General features: G+C 44.3%; 1 protein-coding gene across 4 annotated transcripts in view; it reads left to right on the forward strand.

The window, feature by feature from the left end:
- The first annotated feature begins 9,867 nt into the window (after window positions 1–9,867).
- The window catches only part of SLC16A4 (solute carrier family 16 member 4), a 28,996-nt gene continuing 24,426 nt past the window's right edge, over window positions 9,868–14,437 (forward strand). The window contains exons 1-2 of one of the 4 annotated variants that reach the window (XM_049110997.1): window positions 9,868–10,072; window positions 10,745–10,843. In XM_049110997.1, coding sequence (XP_048966954.1) covers window positions 10,757–10,843 — 87 coding nt within the window. In that variant the 5' untranslated portion in view covers window positions 9,868–10,072; window positions 10,745–10,756. The remainder of the gene's footprint in view (window positions 10,073–10,744; window positions 10,844–14,437) is intronic. The other 3 variants (XM_025417289.3, XM_025417290.3, XM_025417288.3) reach the window with 3 other exon arrangements.

Consider the following 14,437-nt stretch of genomic DNA (forward strand, 5'->3'; position numbering starts at 1 on the left):
TACACACATCCTCACACAGTGTCCATAGATATTTAAAACAAATTAAGCCTATAATTAACAAGCCCACCCCATAACAACAATATAGCTAATATCACTAAGTACTTGTACCAGGAACTCATTCTCACTGATGACCCTACATGGTATGTACTCTTAGCTGCCCCATTTTGCATTTGTGTAACTAAGGGATTTGCAGAAAAACCTTTTGGATTTAAGACTCCCAACTCAGGGGTGCCTGTCTGACTCAGTCAGTGGAGCTTGTGACTCTTGATCTCAGGGTTGTGTGTTTGAAACTCATGTTGGGTGTAGAGGTTACTTAAAATCTTTAGGGCCTCTGGGTGGCTCAGTCAGTTAAGCATCTGACTTCAGCTCAGGTTATGATCTCAGGGTCCTGGAATGAGCCCTACATCAGGCTTCACGCTCAGCAGGGAGTCTGCTTCCCCTGATCCCCCCGTTTGTGCTCTCTCTTTGTCAAATAAATAAAATCTTTTTTTTTTTTTTTTAAGAATCTGTTAAATGAGAAGTCACCATAGGCTTTGACTCCCTTTTAATAAAATTATAAAAATAGGACACCTGGGTGGCTCAGCGGTTGAGTGTCTGCCTTCGGCTCAGGGTGTGATCCCAGGGTCTGGGATCCAGTCCCACATTGGGCTCCCTACATGAAGCCTGCTTCTCCCTCTCGTATTATGTCCTGCTTTTCTCTGTGACTCATGAATAAATAAATAACTTATTTAAAAAAATAAAAAAAGTTTCCTGGGCCTTATCTTGTTAGCAGAATGGAATTTGGGATATGTAAGTCAAATAAATTTGAGCCTAAGGATTAATCTGTTGAGGTAGACCAAACTATTTTTCAAGCAGAAAAATTTCCTCAGTACGTATTTCCAATTCCTTTTTTTTTTTAAGATTGTATTCATTTTTTCATGAGAGACAGAGAGAGGAAGAGACACAGGCAGAGGGAGGAGCAGGCTCCATGCAGGGAGCCGGATGAGGGACTCCATCCCAGGTCTGCAGGATCAGGCCCCAGGCTGAAGGCGGCACTAAACCGCTGAGCCACCAGGGCTGCCCTGTATTTCCAATTCTTAACCCTGAGTGATAAGAACCAATCTTTTAAGTTTTTGCTACATACTAGACACATGCTAAACAATTTACATGCATTTAGCTCATTTAATCTTACAAGCTATTATCCCCATTTCAGAGAGGAATAGGCTCAGCAAAATAAAGTCTAGCACAGGATCAAATAAAAATATAAAAAATTGGCAGAAAGGGAACAAAAGAATGCAGGGCTAGAGATTACTGGATAATCTAGAGCTAGGAACAACTGGGTTCTTTGGAAAGAAGCAGTCAACTCAGGAGAATTACAGAGCAAAAATGGCTGGGTTTGACTTTAGGGATGTTGAATTTCTAACAAGATACGCTGGTGGTCACGCCTCCTAACAGTGTATTAGGGCCTCACTGTAGCAGGCACGGTGCTAAACTTCCCGTTGCTCCTAGAACAAGACCTAAAGTCCATGTGTCTCCCACAGGGAGATCCAGCCCCTGCCCACGCCTTATGCCGCATCCTCGGCCACCCTGCCTACACCTAGCCGCTCGGTCTGCACAGAGCCTGGCCTTTATTGAATGAAATTCATACACGAACATACCTTGTTCTCCGTGACAACCTTCGAGGTCGGGCATGGTGCGCCCACATTCATGGATGGAAGAAGGGCTGCAGAGAGCTGAGGGTTGGAGATGGCTGATTTCCTAGTCCGTACGGAGCTGCAACTCAAGTAGGATTGTGTGTGATTGTATGCTGCTGGAGTAGGATGGTGTGTGTGTGTGTTTGTGTGTGTGTGTGTGTGTACGCGCGTGCACGCACATCCAGGTGGATCTACTGGTTCTGTTTCTTCTATCAGTCCTCACAGAAAACTTGCAAAGTAGTATTAGCTACATTTTACAGGTTTGAAAACAGACTCAAGAGTCTTCATGCTTAAAAAAACCACAAAGTTGGGATGCCTTGGTGGCTCAATGGTTCACGGCGTGATCCTGGGGTCCTCGGATCGAGTCCCACATCCACTCCCTGCAGGGAGCCTGCTTCTCCCTCTGCCTGTGTCTCTGCCTCTCTCTCTCTCTCTCTCTCTGTTTTTCATGAATAAATAAAATCTTAAAATAAATAAATAAAATCTTAGAAAAAAAAAGAATGGCATAATCCTATAAAGAAAAATTTAAGAGTTTGAGCAAAGACTGATTTGAATTGGGCAGCACTGAACCAGAAGTAGGAACACTGTGCCAATAGAAATTTGGGGAGAGGCTTTCATAGAGAAAATGCAGAAGCAAGGAAATTATTGATTGGAGATATATAGCTTAAAGCCCGGTTTGCTGTGTTTGGTTGTCCTTAAGTAACAATCTTGTAACCTTCAGGCATTTATGGGCTTAGAGTTGGGTTTGCTTCTGTAGGCTCCCTGAGCATTTGCACCCTCTTCAGTCTAATGGTGTCCTATTGCTTTAGCGAAGAGGTTTGTTCATTTTTTGTATTTGTTACGATACCAGGTGCGTTGATCCAGGTGTTGGGGAACAGAGGGCCCACTGAGGACAAAGCACAAGCTGATATCCCACAAATGACACCCCCCCCCAGGTTTCACCCCCCCCCCCCAAGTTTCCCAGGGTGGGATATGTGTGACATTCCTCTGGAAGCTTCCCATTGTGTTAATATTAATGCTTTGCTAGAGGGATGAACAATCTTTAACTTGGCAATGGCAAGACCTCCAGTATCCTGTAGATGCTCCTTAGCATATGAAAATCCTTTTGAAATCTCCCTTTCCTCATCTGCCCCAATTCTGCAAGTATATAATCAGCCACTCCTCACAAACCTGGGGAAGTAGCTCTTCTTGCCCGAGTCCTGTCCCAGGGCTTTAATAAAACCACCATTTTGCACCAAAGACTTCTCAAGCATGCTTTCTTGGTCCTCGGCTCCGGGCCTCACGTATATTCCAAAACTTATCACAGGTACAGCAGGAGATACTTGCTAGGTAGAGACTCCTCCTTGTTCAGCCAACAGGTAATCTAAAGCAATTCTATTATCTAAAACCAATCTGGGAAGAAAGCCTAGGGCCTTCTGTTACACAGCATTGGCAGTACATTTAGCAATAGTTGCCAGAATTACTGAGCATTGTCTCCCTGTGCATTAACACAGAAAAAAAGGAAGTTGAGGAAAGTCAAGAAGAATATCAAAAGGATGGGGAAAAGGTTGGAAATGTCAGTTTGGAGAATTGTAACCAGATCTGTGAGGTAACTAGAATTCAGGATCCAGTCTGGTTTACAAGTAGATAGCAAAACTTCAAAGACTGAACAGCACTACAATCTGACCTCTGTTGGGGAGGAAGAATTTCCTATGTCCTTCAAGGTCCTTCTAGCTGGACTAAAGATCAACTGATGTAAGATTAACAGAAAAATTTAGTTTCATAAATATAGAGAATCTACAGACATAAAATTGTAAAGACCGTGAGACAACCTGATGCTCACGCCCTGAGGGATAGGGCTCTGAGGATACAAAGGAAGAAAGGCCATTAGCAATGTGACAGGTGTTTGGAAAACAAAGGTTATATAGATAAGTTTCTTAGGTAAATAGGAACCTGTTAATCTCTCTCTTCCTGATACAGGCAGGCAGTTGTAGGGGAAGTAAGGAGCCTTTCCTGAATCTTAAGGGTTTTGATTGCTTTTAACTCAAAATAATATCTATGCTCACGTGGCCCATCTTGGGCAGCCTGGGTGGCTCAGCGGTTTAGCGCCGCCTTCAGTCCAGGGCGTGATCCTGGACACCCGGGATCGAGTCCCACGTCGGGCTCCCTGCGTGGAGCCTGCTTCTCCCTCGGCCTGTGTCTCTGCCTCTGTCTCTCATGAATAAATAAATAAAACTTTTATTTTATTTTATTTTTTAAATAAAACTTTTAAAAAATAAATAAAGTGGCCTATCTTGTAGTGGCCTGCCCTTGGCCCCTACATGTTCATGGGTCAACTGTAATCTGTTGCAAGTAAGCCTAGTCTCATTAGACTTGCCCTACTTACTTACACAGGTGCAATAATAATAATGATTGATCATATAGGCTCTTTTTAAATCTGCTTTGCTGGAAGTTATTATGAGAAATCTTAGATTTGACTTTTAAAGTCTCTCCAGTTCAAAGAAAATAATCCGCCAAGTCAAGGCCTCATCATCACACTTCACCTAGAAAACCTACAGATTTGGGTTAATGTCTCTGTCTTTGAGGTCCCAAATGGTGGGGAGCAGAAGGCTAGCTGAGGACACAGCACAGGCTCACACCCAGCAAACCACACCCTCCCCTCCAAATCCTGGGTGAGATATTTGTGACATAGCTCCAGGAAGCTCCCAACTATCTTAAAGCCTTGCTAGAGGGAAAAACAACCTCACTTTGACAATGGCAAGGCTTCCAGGATCTTGTAGGTCCTCTTTAGCATATGTAAACCCTTTTATTTTTTTTAAGACTTTATTTATTTATTCATGACAGACAAAGAGAGTCAGATACCTAGGCCGAGGGAGAAGCAGGCTCCCTGCAGGGAGCCCAATGTGGGACTTGATCCCAAAACAGGATCATGACCTGAGCCAAAGGCAGACTCTCTACCATAGAACCACCAGGTGCCCCTATGTAAATCCTCCCTTTTCCTCACCTCCTCCAACTCCCAGATATATAATCAGCCACCCCTCACTAGTCCAGGGCAGCGGCTCTTCCTGCCCTTGGGTCCTGTCCCCGGGCTGTAATAAAACCACCATTTTGCACCAAGATGTCTCAAGAATTCTTTCTTGGTCCTCAGCTCCAGACCTCACCCCACCAAACCTCACCTTGATTCCAAAACTACATCACTAAGATAGCCGGACCTTCCTGGGCCTGCCAGAAAGTAACCTTCCTCACTCAGGCTGCTAGGAATGCTGTAAAGAAGGTACTAGGCCAGTTTTTCCAAAGGGCTTTAGTGGCTCCATAAAATCAACTTTAGTTCCTTAAAACTGCATGGTCAAATGCATATTTTATGCATATTTTACTTACATGTTTTATGCATATTCTCAAATAATGACATTCCAGTCAAAACTTTGATAACTTAATCAATGTCTTTTTTTTTTTAAGATTTTATTTATTTATTCATGAGAGACACGCAGAGAGAGGCAGAGACACAGGCAGAAGGAGAAGCAGGCTCCACGCAGGGAGCCCGACATGGGACTCAATCCCAGGACCCCGGGATCACGTCCTGAGCCAAAGGCAGACACTCAACCACTAAGCCACCCAGCAGTCCCCATAACCAATGTTTTCGATTATATCCTGTTATAAGGACAGATTGTTACTGAGCTTATGCAAATAACTATATTGTCATGAAATAAGATGATTCAACAAATTTCTGAATTTGGGACGGATCAGATAGGGAGAAAAACTGTTTCAATTCTGTTTACAAAGGTATACTTTACCAAATTGCCTTAAATCATAACTAAAGAGAAAAAGATTTCCTTAAATCTGGAAAACAAAACATTAAGGAACCAGCAATGTTTCAAAGAAACAGTTGTAAAAAAAAATTATAATCATCCTTATAAATTCATTTAATCTCATGTTGTTAATTCGTTTTATTTATTTATTTTGTTTTATTTATTTATTTATTTTGTTTTATTTATTTTTTAAAAAAGATTTTACTTGTTTATTCATGAGAGACACAGAGAGAGAGGCAGAGACCCAGGCAGAGGGAGAAGCAGACTCCATGCAGGGAGCCCGACGGGGGACTCGATCCCAGGACTTAGGATCACGCCCTGAGCAGAAGGCAGACGCTCAATCCCTGAGCCACCCAGGTGTCCCAATTCTTGTTCTGTTTTAATCCAGTTTTTCCATTAGTTTTGGAAATTCTTACCCAGCTCAATGTTATGATCTTCAAGTTACCAGAAACCTATATTCTAGGGACACCTGGGTGGCTCAGCGGTTTAGCCCCCGCCTTCAGCCCAGAGCGTGATCCTGGAGACCTGGGATCGAGTCCCACTTCGGGCTCCCTGCATGCAGCCTGCTTCTCCCTCCTCCTGTGTCTCTGCCTCTCTCTGTGTCTTTCATGAATAAATGAATAAAAATCTTAAAAAAAAAATACATTCTACTCTCCCCCCCTCCTTTTCTTTTTTTTTTTTTTTTTAATTTTTATTTATTTATGATAGTCACAGAGAGAGAGAGAGAGAGAGAGAGGCAGAGACACAGGCAGAGGGAGAAGCAGGCTCCATGCACCGGGAGCCCGATGTGGGATTCGATCCCGGGTCTCCAGGATCGCCCCCTGGGCCAAAGGCAGGCGCCAAACCGCTGCGCCACCCAGGGATCCACCCCCTCCTTTTCATACACAGTTGTTTCCTTTCACCCATACTAAGTTTTAATTATACATTAATTAACTCAGAATCCTTAACTCAGAATCCTTAATTTCTTTTCTTTCTTTCTTTCTTTCTTTCTTTCTTTCTTTCTTTCTTTCTTTCTTTCTTCTCTTTCTTTCTTCTTTCTTTCTTTCTTTTTTTTTTTTAAGAATCCTTAATTTCTTATGAAAATAGAGAAGTAAGCAATTGTGGACTGCTAAACATTCCATGGACTGGAGAATTTATAAATACGTTTGATAATTTCTAGTAGTGTAGCCTTCCTCATAAATTTTTCAATGTCACATAAAACATACCAATAGACTCACATCTTCAGTTCCTCTGCATAAGGAGCCAAAAGTAAATAAATTTATGTTCAATAATTAATATTCTAGTATTTTATCTTACTTGATAATGTAGATATTCAGTGAACACCATCATTTAACCTAACCTCGTATAACTTTCTCCTACTTTCCAAGCAGGGCCCCCCACCAGCAACTCCCATTTCTCTTTTGTCTTTTCTGTTAAGAATTACCTCCCTGAAGTCTGCACTTCAAGGAAATGGCTCTGGGTACCTGGAGAACCGAAGTAGAACATTTACATCTCAAAGGCACAGGGAAAAGATATAAATTCCAGGAAAAAGGACTTTTATTCCCCAAATCCAGTTGTTGTTGTTGTTGTTTTTTCAGTATCTACAAGCTTTTTGAGAGGAACAAGAGAGGTTTGGGGGTGGTAAAATGGATGGCAGACTTTGAACTGTTTCTAGAGCCACATTTTTGTTCTTGTAAAGATGAGATTTGTCAAGACAGTACAGTTGCTTTTGATTCCTCAGAGAACTGGGTTGCACCCTGAACGTCATCGAGAGGCCAGCTGACCCTCCCATCCACTTACATGATCTTCAATTTGCTGCTTTACTTATTATTTATCAGGGGGATTTCAACTAAGATGGAAATTAAAAGATTCTCATATTCTAGGGTTAAAGCTGTGTGCCTTTATGATTTAGTAAATCTTCTCACAGTAGCTTGGGAATATTTTTTTTTTCCCTTCTGGGTACATACTTTCACTTTAGTTTAGGGAAAACAGCCTTTTTATTTGTTTATTTTTAATTTTTTAAAAAGCTTTTTTTTTATTTGAGAGAGCTAGAGCACAAGAGAGACAGAGCCAGCGTGAAGTGGGGGACAGGGGGAGAGGGGGCCTGACAGAGGGCTCAGTACCAGGACCCTGCGATCATGACCTGAGCTTAATAACCGACTGAGCCTCTCAGGCGCCCCAGGAAAAGGGCCTTTTAAAAAGTTCCTCACAGGTTCTGAATATCAGCTTCCAATCTGGCCAACTTCTGACCACAAAGCTCACTAAAAACCTTTCAAATATTTTATTAACACTTTTTAGCTAGAAAAACAGTAAATATTTTTCTTTTTCTTTTAAACCAAAGGTATCCGTATCAGGTGAATTCAAAACCCAAACTAACAAACCTCTTCTGACTTAACTATGGACAGAAGAGGTGCCCCCAAAAAAGGTGCAAGAGATATTGCCCCCCAAGACCCAGACTTATTCCCAAAAGGAATTGTACAGAAGACTTCTGGGAATCCCTCTGACAGCCAGCCATGGCCAGTAGGACACTAGTGCGTTCGGGGTGCAGCCCTATTGGTGCCCCGCCATGGTTTTAAGGCCTCCAGCCCTGCAGTTGAGCTCCCTGCTCTTCCAAGGGTCCCAAGGGGCAGAAGAGCCAAACAAGCTCTCAGGACAGAGATGAGACAAAGTGGGGAAAGGTAGCTGTCTCCAGGAAAAGACTGCCAACCACTGCTGTCCAAGTAGAAATTCATGAGCCACAATTCAAAGATGTAAGTCTTACACAAATGTTTTTCTCGGGCAGCCAGGGGTGGGGGTGGGGGCTCAGCGGTTAGCGCTGCCTTCATCCCAGGGTGTGACCCTGGAGACCCGGGATTGAGTCCCGCGTCGGGCTCCCTGCGTGTAGCCTGCTTATCCCTCTGCCTGCGTCTCTGCCTGCCCTTCTCTCTCTCTCTCTCTCTCTCTCTCTCTCTCTCTCTCTCATGAATGAATAAATAAATAAATAAAATTAAAAAAAAATGTTTTTCTCCTGTCAGTCTGACCTCGGAAAGAAGGGACACCATGAACCTTACCTTCCTCTCGATCAGGCACCACAGACAGAGGTCCAGGACAGCTCACTTTGGTAGGAATTCTCACCCTCTGCTGGCTTCTAGCAGTTTTTCCAGGATCCCCTCTGCAGGCTCTGGAGTGAGTGGGGTGTCCCAGGAGGTCTCATTCTGGTCACCAGAAATCGTAGAGGAGGAAAAATTGTATTCCACCTACCTTTTATAGTGAGTGCTTGGCTAAGACTCTTTTATCTCTAGGGAACCACATAAGTGGATGCATTCACCTAAATTAAAAGTTCTCCGCTGTGGCCACCATCATCCAAGGTTGATCACCTTTGGTAAGGCCAAGCTGCCTGTTCAGCTTTTTTTTTTTTTTTTAATTTTTATTTATTTATGATAGTCACAGAGAGAGAGAGAGAGGCGGAGACACTCTAAACCGCTGTGCCACCCAGGGTTCCCCCTGTTCAGCTTTAACACCATATTTTATTTACCTGAGGCCTCACACTGGACCCCAGCCCAGTTTAAGTTGGACCTTGTCTGTCCCCAGAGCCAGGCCAGTTTTTAAGTCGAACCCAGTCCCTAAAAAGAAATGCTTGAATAAAGGCTGACAGTTTGGAATCTGAAGGCAGTGGAGCTAGGATCCAAGAGGGCCTTGCCCTTGACCTGAAGAGGCAGCAAGAAAGCCTCAAGCTCTGGGCTTGTGGGGTACCTGCACCCCTTGCTCCTTGTTCCTGGGGTGCACAGGTGTTTCCTTTTGTTCCCTCTTCTGATACTAGAACTGTTTTTTTTTTTGATACCAGAACTGTTAAAAGGTAAACTGAGGCATATTAAGTAAATATGGTTAAGAGTTTATTTGAGCAAAAATCAATTCAAATCAGGCATTGTTAAATCAGAAGTATTTAGCAGCACTCTATCAACAGGAGCTCAGGGACAGGCTTTTATATAGAAAAGGTGGATGCAAAGCAAGGAAGTTGTGAGTGGTTTTTTTTTTTAAGATTTTATTTATTTATTCATGACAGACACACACAGAGAGAAGCAGAGACACAGGCAGAGGGAGAAGCAGGCTCCACCACAGGGAGCCCAACATGGGACTCGATCCCGGGTCTCCAGGGTCACGCCCCGGGCTGAAGGTGGCGCCAAACCACTGAGCCACCCAGCGATCCCCTGTCCTTCCCATTTTAATTTGGTAACTTCGAGGCATTTACAGGCTTAGATTTTGGTTTGCCTACATGAACCACCTCGGCATTAGAGCCCCGGCTGTGTAATGGCTTCCTTGTGTGATTAATTTAACACTAGTTACCAAAAAGGATTTTCTACTTGGTTTACTCTGATACTTGCTTCTGAGCCTAGGGTGAAATTCTACTTTCTGAGTCTAGATGGGTGGAGGGAGGGCCTGGAATGATGTCAAATCGCATTTTCCTCCTCCCCTCGGGAAGTAAAGTCCACTGGCAGGAGTGACCGCGTTGGCTCCAGCCTCACAGACTTAGAATGCTCGCACGTGTTCACAGCGGAAAGAAAGGCCTTTAAAAAAGAGTAACTTTGTAGGAAATTGTATATTTTTCTTCCCAGATTGCCTCATCGGTGGATTCCTTTGCTGAATACCACATCAAAGGTAAAATAAAAACTTTTAGCCTCTGCTTAGTAAAGGGAATTCCTAAACCCGAGGCTCCTCCTCTCTTCCTTATTTCTCTTAAGTCAGGAGCTCACGCAGAGGATCGGAGGATGATGGACAACTTTCCCTAGGATGTGGCTTGCAGACCTAGGGGGAGGACATGGAGGACAGTGCTCGGAGCAGCCACGCCACAGTGGGGTCAGGCTTTGTAATCTCCTTTGCAATTCCTGCCTGAAATTAAACGAGTGGTCCTCTTTCAGATGCCATTCAGATCTCTGTGGTAGCTTTGATGTCCCTCAAATCATGGCCTTTCACTTGTTTTTTCTCATCTGTCTGGTTCTGTCTGGATGGTGATTATGGAGTAAACAGAGATAGGGAGACATTGTAGTCAGGCAGATTTTACTTGTAACTAAGGACATGCCTCAAGATAACTGTCAAAGTCATCTGGATTGCCAGGTGAAGCTAGGCAGCAGGCCTCCAGAAAACCCCCAAAGATGCCCTGCTTGCATTTTTGAGGTTGAGATCAGAGTCTGTAAACAATTTAGAAATCAGGAAATCATCTATTTTTAAAGGGGTAAGCCTAAAAATATTACACATGGTTTTATATCACAAAGTTTAAAGGTTTACATCAGCTTCTTGTCAACTGAATCATCTGTCTTGGTCTTGTCACAGGGACCAACCATCATGGTGCAGAGGGCAAGGAAGGCCCGACCTTACACTAAAGCCCTGGATGGAGGTTGGGGATGGATGATTGTATTTCATTTCTTCCTGGTAAGAATTTCCTTTCCCCTTTCCTACTGCCCACAAGACGGTTCCTCTGGAGAAGGGCTCAGAGCAAAGCCAGAACTGCTGAGAGCTGCCAAAGTCCGTGGCCTACATTGAACTTCAGAGAAGGTTGAAAACGTCCTCCTTGAGCGAAAGCCAGTTCCCCTCTGGTCCCCTCCTTGCTACCACTCCGACACCTAGAGGATGCTCTGCCTCCAGCAGCGCCTCTACCCTGGCTGCATGGCAGTTAGGATGTGCAGGTGCTGAACGTTGCTGTTGGGTGGGTTCCCAGCTCCGCCCGTATACACACTGCGGCAACCTCCCTCTCTCCTGGGGATGGAGATGTTTGCAGAGGGAGAAGCAGGCTCCCTGCAGGGAGATGGATGTGGGACTCGATCCCCAAACCCGGGATCATGCCCTGAGCTGAAGGCAGATGGTCAACCGCTGAGCCACCCAGGCATCCCGGGCACACCATTTTCTAATTAATTTATTTCCCTCCTCCTCCTCCTCCTCCTCCAGAGGCTCTTAAGGTTGTTGTGAGATAGTAGTGATCTGAGTTGTTATCATGGCCATTCTAGAATATTGTTGAGTCCCATTCCAGCTATGCCCCAAACAAGACTGTAACAGTGGCACCAGCTCCACATTCTGTGTGTTTCCAAATAAGCTAACTTTGAGATGTACCCACAAAGATACCCTATCTCTCCTGTCCTCCTCCTCCCCTGCTCTGCCTTACAGTAAGAACCTCACAAAGACGGGACTGTGGGTCACGGTGACTACTAATTAACGATCCTGCAGTCCACAATGTGATCACTAAGAGCTCCGCAAATAGGATGATGGGAAATCATGCCTCGCCCTAGTGACAGAGGAGGAGAAAGCAGGGTCACAGGTCCTCAGGCAGGATTTATGTAATACAAATCTCCTAACCAGAGGACTATTTGTTAAACATTAGCTTCATTACCAAAGAATGTAGACTTTTCTTTTCTCCGAGAAGTGTCACTAATAAGGAAACTAAGGATGCCCTGTCTGAGAGCCTTCCCAGGGGCTCCCACCTCCCCAAATCACAGGCTTTGCAGAACCAGCACTACTGGTGAGGATCTCCAGATCTCCCACCTTTCTTCCCAATAACGAGTCTTACTTTTCCTAATTATCCTCTAGGGATAAAAGTTATTTGACCAGTGTAGTTGGTGATAAGAAAGACTACCTAATAATCAGATTAAAAAAAAAAAGATTTTATTTATTTATTCATGAGAGACCCAGAAAGAGAGGCAGAGACACAGGCAGAGGGAGAAGCAGGCTCCATGCAGGGAGCCCGACGTGGGACTCGATCCCAGAACCCCAGCATCATGCCCAGGTGTCTCCTAATAACCAGACCATTAAGCAGTAACAATGAGGATGGAGAAAACAGGTCAGTGCAATATGGAGGAGACAGGCCTATAAGATTTGGACAGTTAACAGAGTATACCAGGGAGAAAGGGAATCAAGGAGTCCTGCGTTGTTGGCTTGAGTAACTTAGAGGATGATGCATCATTCACTGAGTTAGAGGACACATGAAGAAGGGAAGAATATTTGAAAATGCTTGGATGGTTTAATCCTGGGCAGGGTCTGTGGGACCTGTAATGTCACCAATAATGTGTTCAGCAGCTCACGTGCAGGTGGAGCACGGAATCTGCATACTGAAATCTGAATCATCAGCATACATCGGTCAGCTTGAACCAACAGGCAGGATGGGTAAAATCATCAGGGATGGGGAGAAGAGCAACTCAGCAGAAGCCTGGGGAAAACTGATGTTGTGATGTTCGGGGTTGGTGGAGAGTAGCCCACGGAGGAAACTAAGACGCAATGGGAGAAGCTACGATGCAGCACCAGAGAAGCAAAGGCAGAAATATCCAGGAGCTAAGACGAATAGATGCTGCCTTGAGGTTGGATGCCACAGAACTGATGACGGCTTTGTTAGTTCAGCAACAAGGAAGCCTCTGGTAGCCTCCCTGTCAGTGGTGGGAGGTGAGGAAGCAGAGATAACCTAAGATTGCTCTCTAGTTTGTGTAGTCCAGGAAGGAAGAGCTGGGGTGATAACAGAAAGGGACCCAGAGTAGAAGGAAGTTGTTAAACAATAATTACCCAATCCTTTCTGACAAAGCCTGATGCTCTCTATTCAAAAGGGGCCACTGTGGCTGATCCAGCCCCCCTTTCTCAAGATAATATTGTCATGAGAGTTGATCTGAGAGAGCTCTGTGTGTGTGGGGGGGGGGGCCGGGGGGGATTGCTCTTGAAGATACAATTAAAATGAGGGGGCTGAGTCAGCCATGGGAGAACTTCTAGGGGCTTTTATTTTGGGGTGAGTTTACAATGATTTACAATGTCTAAGGTGGACTCCGGAACAGGACTCAAACCCACCTACCTTGGTCGAAAGCCAGGATGAAGTAATGAAGTCCTAGAATATAGACTTACCTAGTCTACTTGGATAACTAAGGGAAAATCCAGATCTTGGGGAAAAAAATTTTGATATCTGAGCCAAGATACAAACAAAGTTGGAAAGTTACAAGTTAAGGGAGGGAGGCAGAGCTGATGCAAAGGCTGTGTCCTTGGCTTTCTTGACACACAGTGGAAGACACAGACCCACTCATCAAAGGCAAGTCCTATCCACTGACTGTTGCTACACCCACCCACCAAGGACAGACCAGAGAGGAAACTGAACTGGGGGGAATAGAACCTAGCCAAATTCAGGTGGCTAAGAAAGGTCAGCAATCATCTAGACACCAGCCCAGAACCCATGTCCACAGAAAAAGAGGAAGGGTATTTTACAGAATGATGCTTCACTGTGGCGTCCCTAGCTCAGGAAAGGATGCAATAGCCACTGTGCATTCTGAACTGAGAAAAACAAGTGGGGGCCGCCTGAGGCTTGCTATGCTCTCTAGCCTCATTTCCAGATAGAAGCAACTTTGAGAAATATGAGGATTACACATTGCCTGAACAAGGGCCTGATAAAATGTCTTTTTCACTCGTGAATGTATATTGGCCAGGTGTCCATGGCATTGTTCACTCTGAATAAGGACAATTTTGTTGCTACTATCAAATAAAAATGGGGAAAACATTAAAGGATCCTCTTCTCACCATACCCAACTTTATCATAGTTAACAGCTTGAGTATCATCAAGTGCTATAACTTACCTGAATTTCTCTCAATCTTCAGTTCTATGAGCATAACATTTTATCTTCACTTTACAAAAGAGAAAGCTTGATTTCTGTGAAGTAGTTTGCCCAAGATCACACCCCTTATAGGAAGTGGAGTCCAGATTCAGGCCAAGGCAGCTGACTGCAGAACACTACTTGGAACTATGATGTTATGAATATGCTGGTGGGAACTTAAATCTGTACCTGTCTATGGAACAGGTACAGAGTGAGATGAGTGAATGACAGCGGGTAATGCATACTAGGCAGAGAAAATGGAATTAGTGAAAAGGAAGCCCAGGGTCTATGGCTCATAAGTGATGCAAAGCCATGCTGGAAGCAGAGAAAGTCTGCCTTGGAAAGCTAAGGCCACTGAAAAAAAGAAAGGGAGGGGGGGACGCCTGGGTAGCTCAGTGGTTGGGCATCTGCCTTT

Source organism: Canis lupus, chromosome 6, assembly GCF_003254725.2.
Source record: "Canis lupus dingo isolate Sandy chromosome 6, ASM325472v2, whole genome shotgun sequence".
Lineage (NCBI taxonomy): Eukaryota > Metazoa > Chordata > Mammalia > Carnivora > Canidae > Canis > Canis lupus.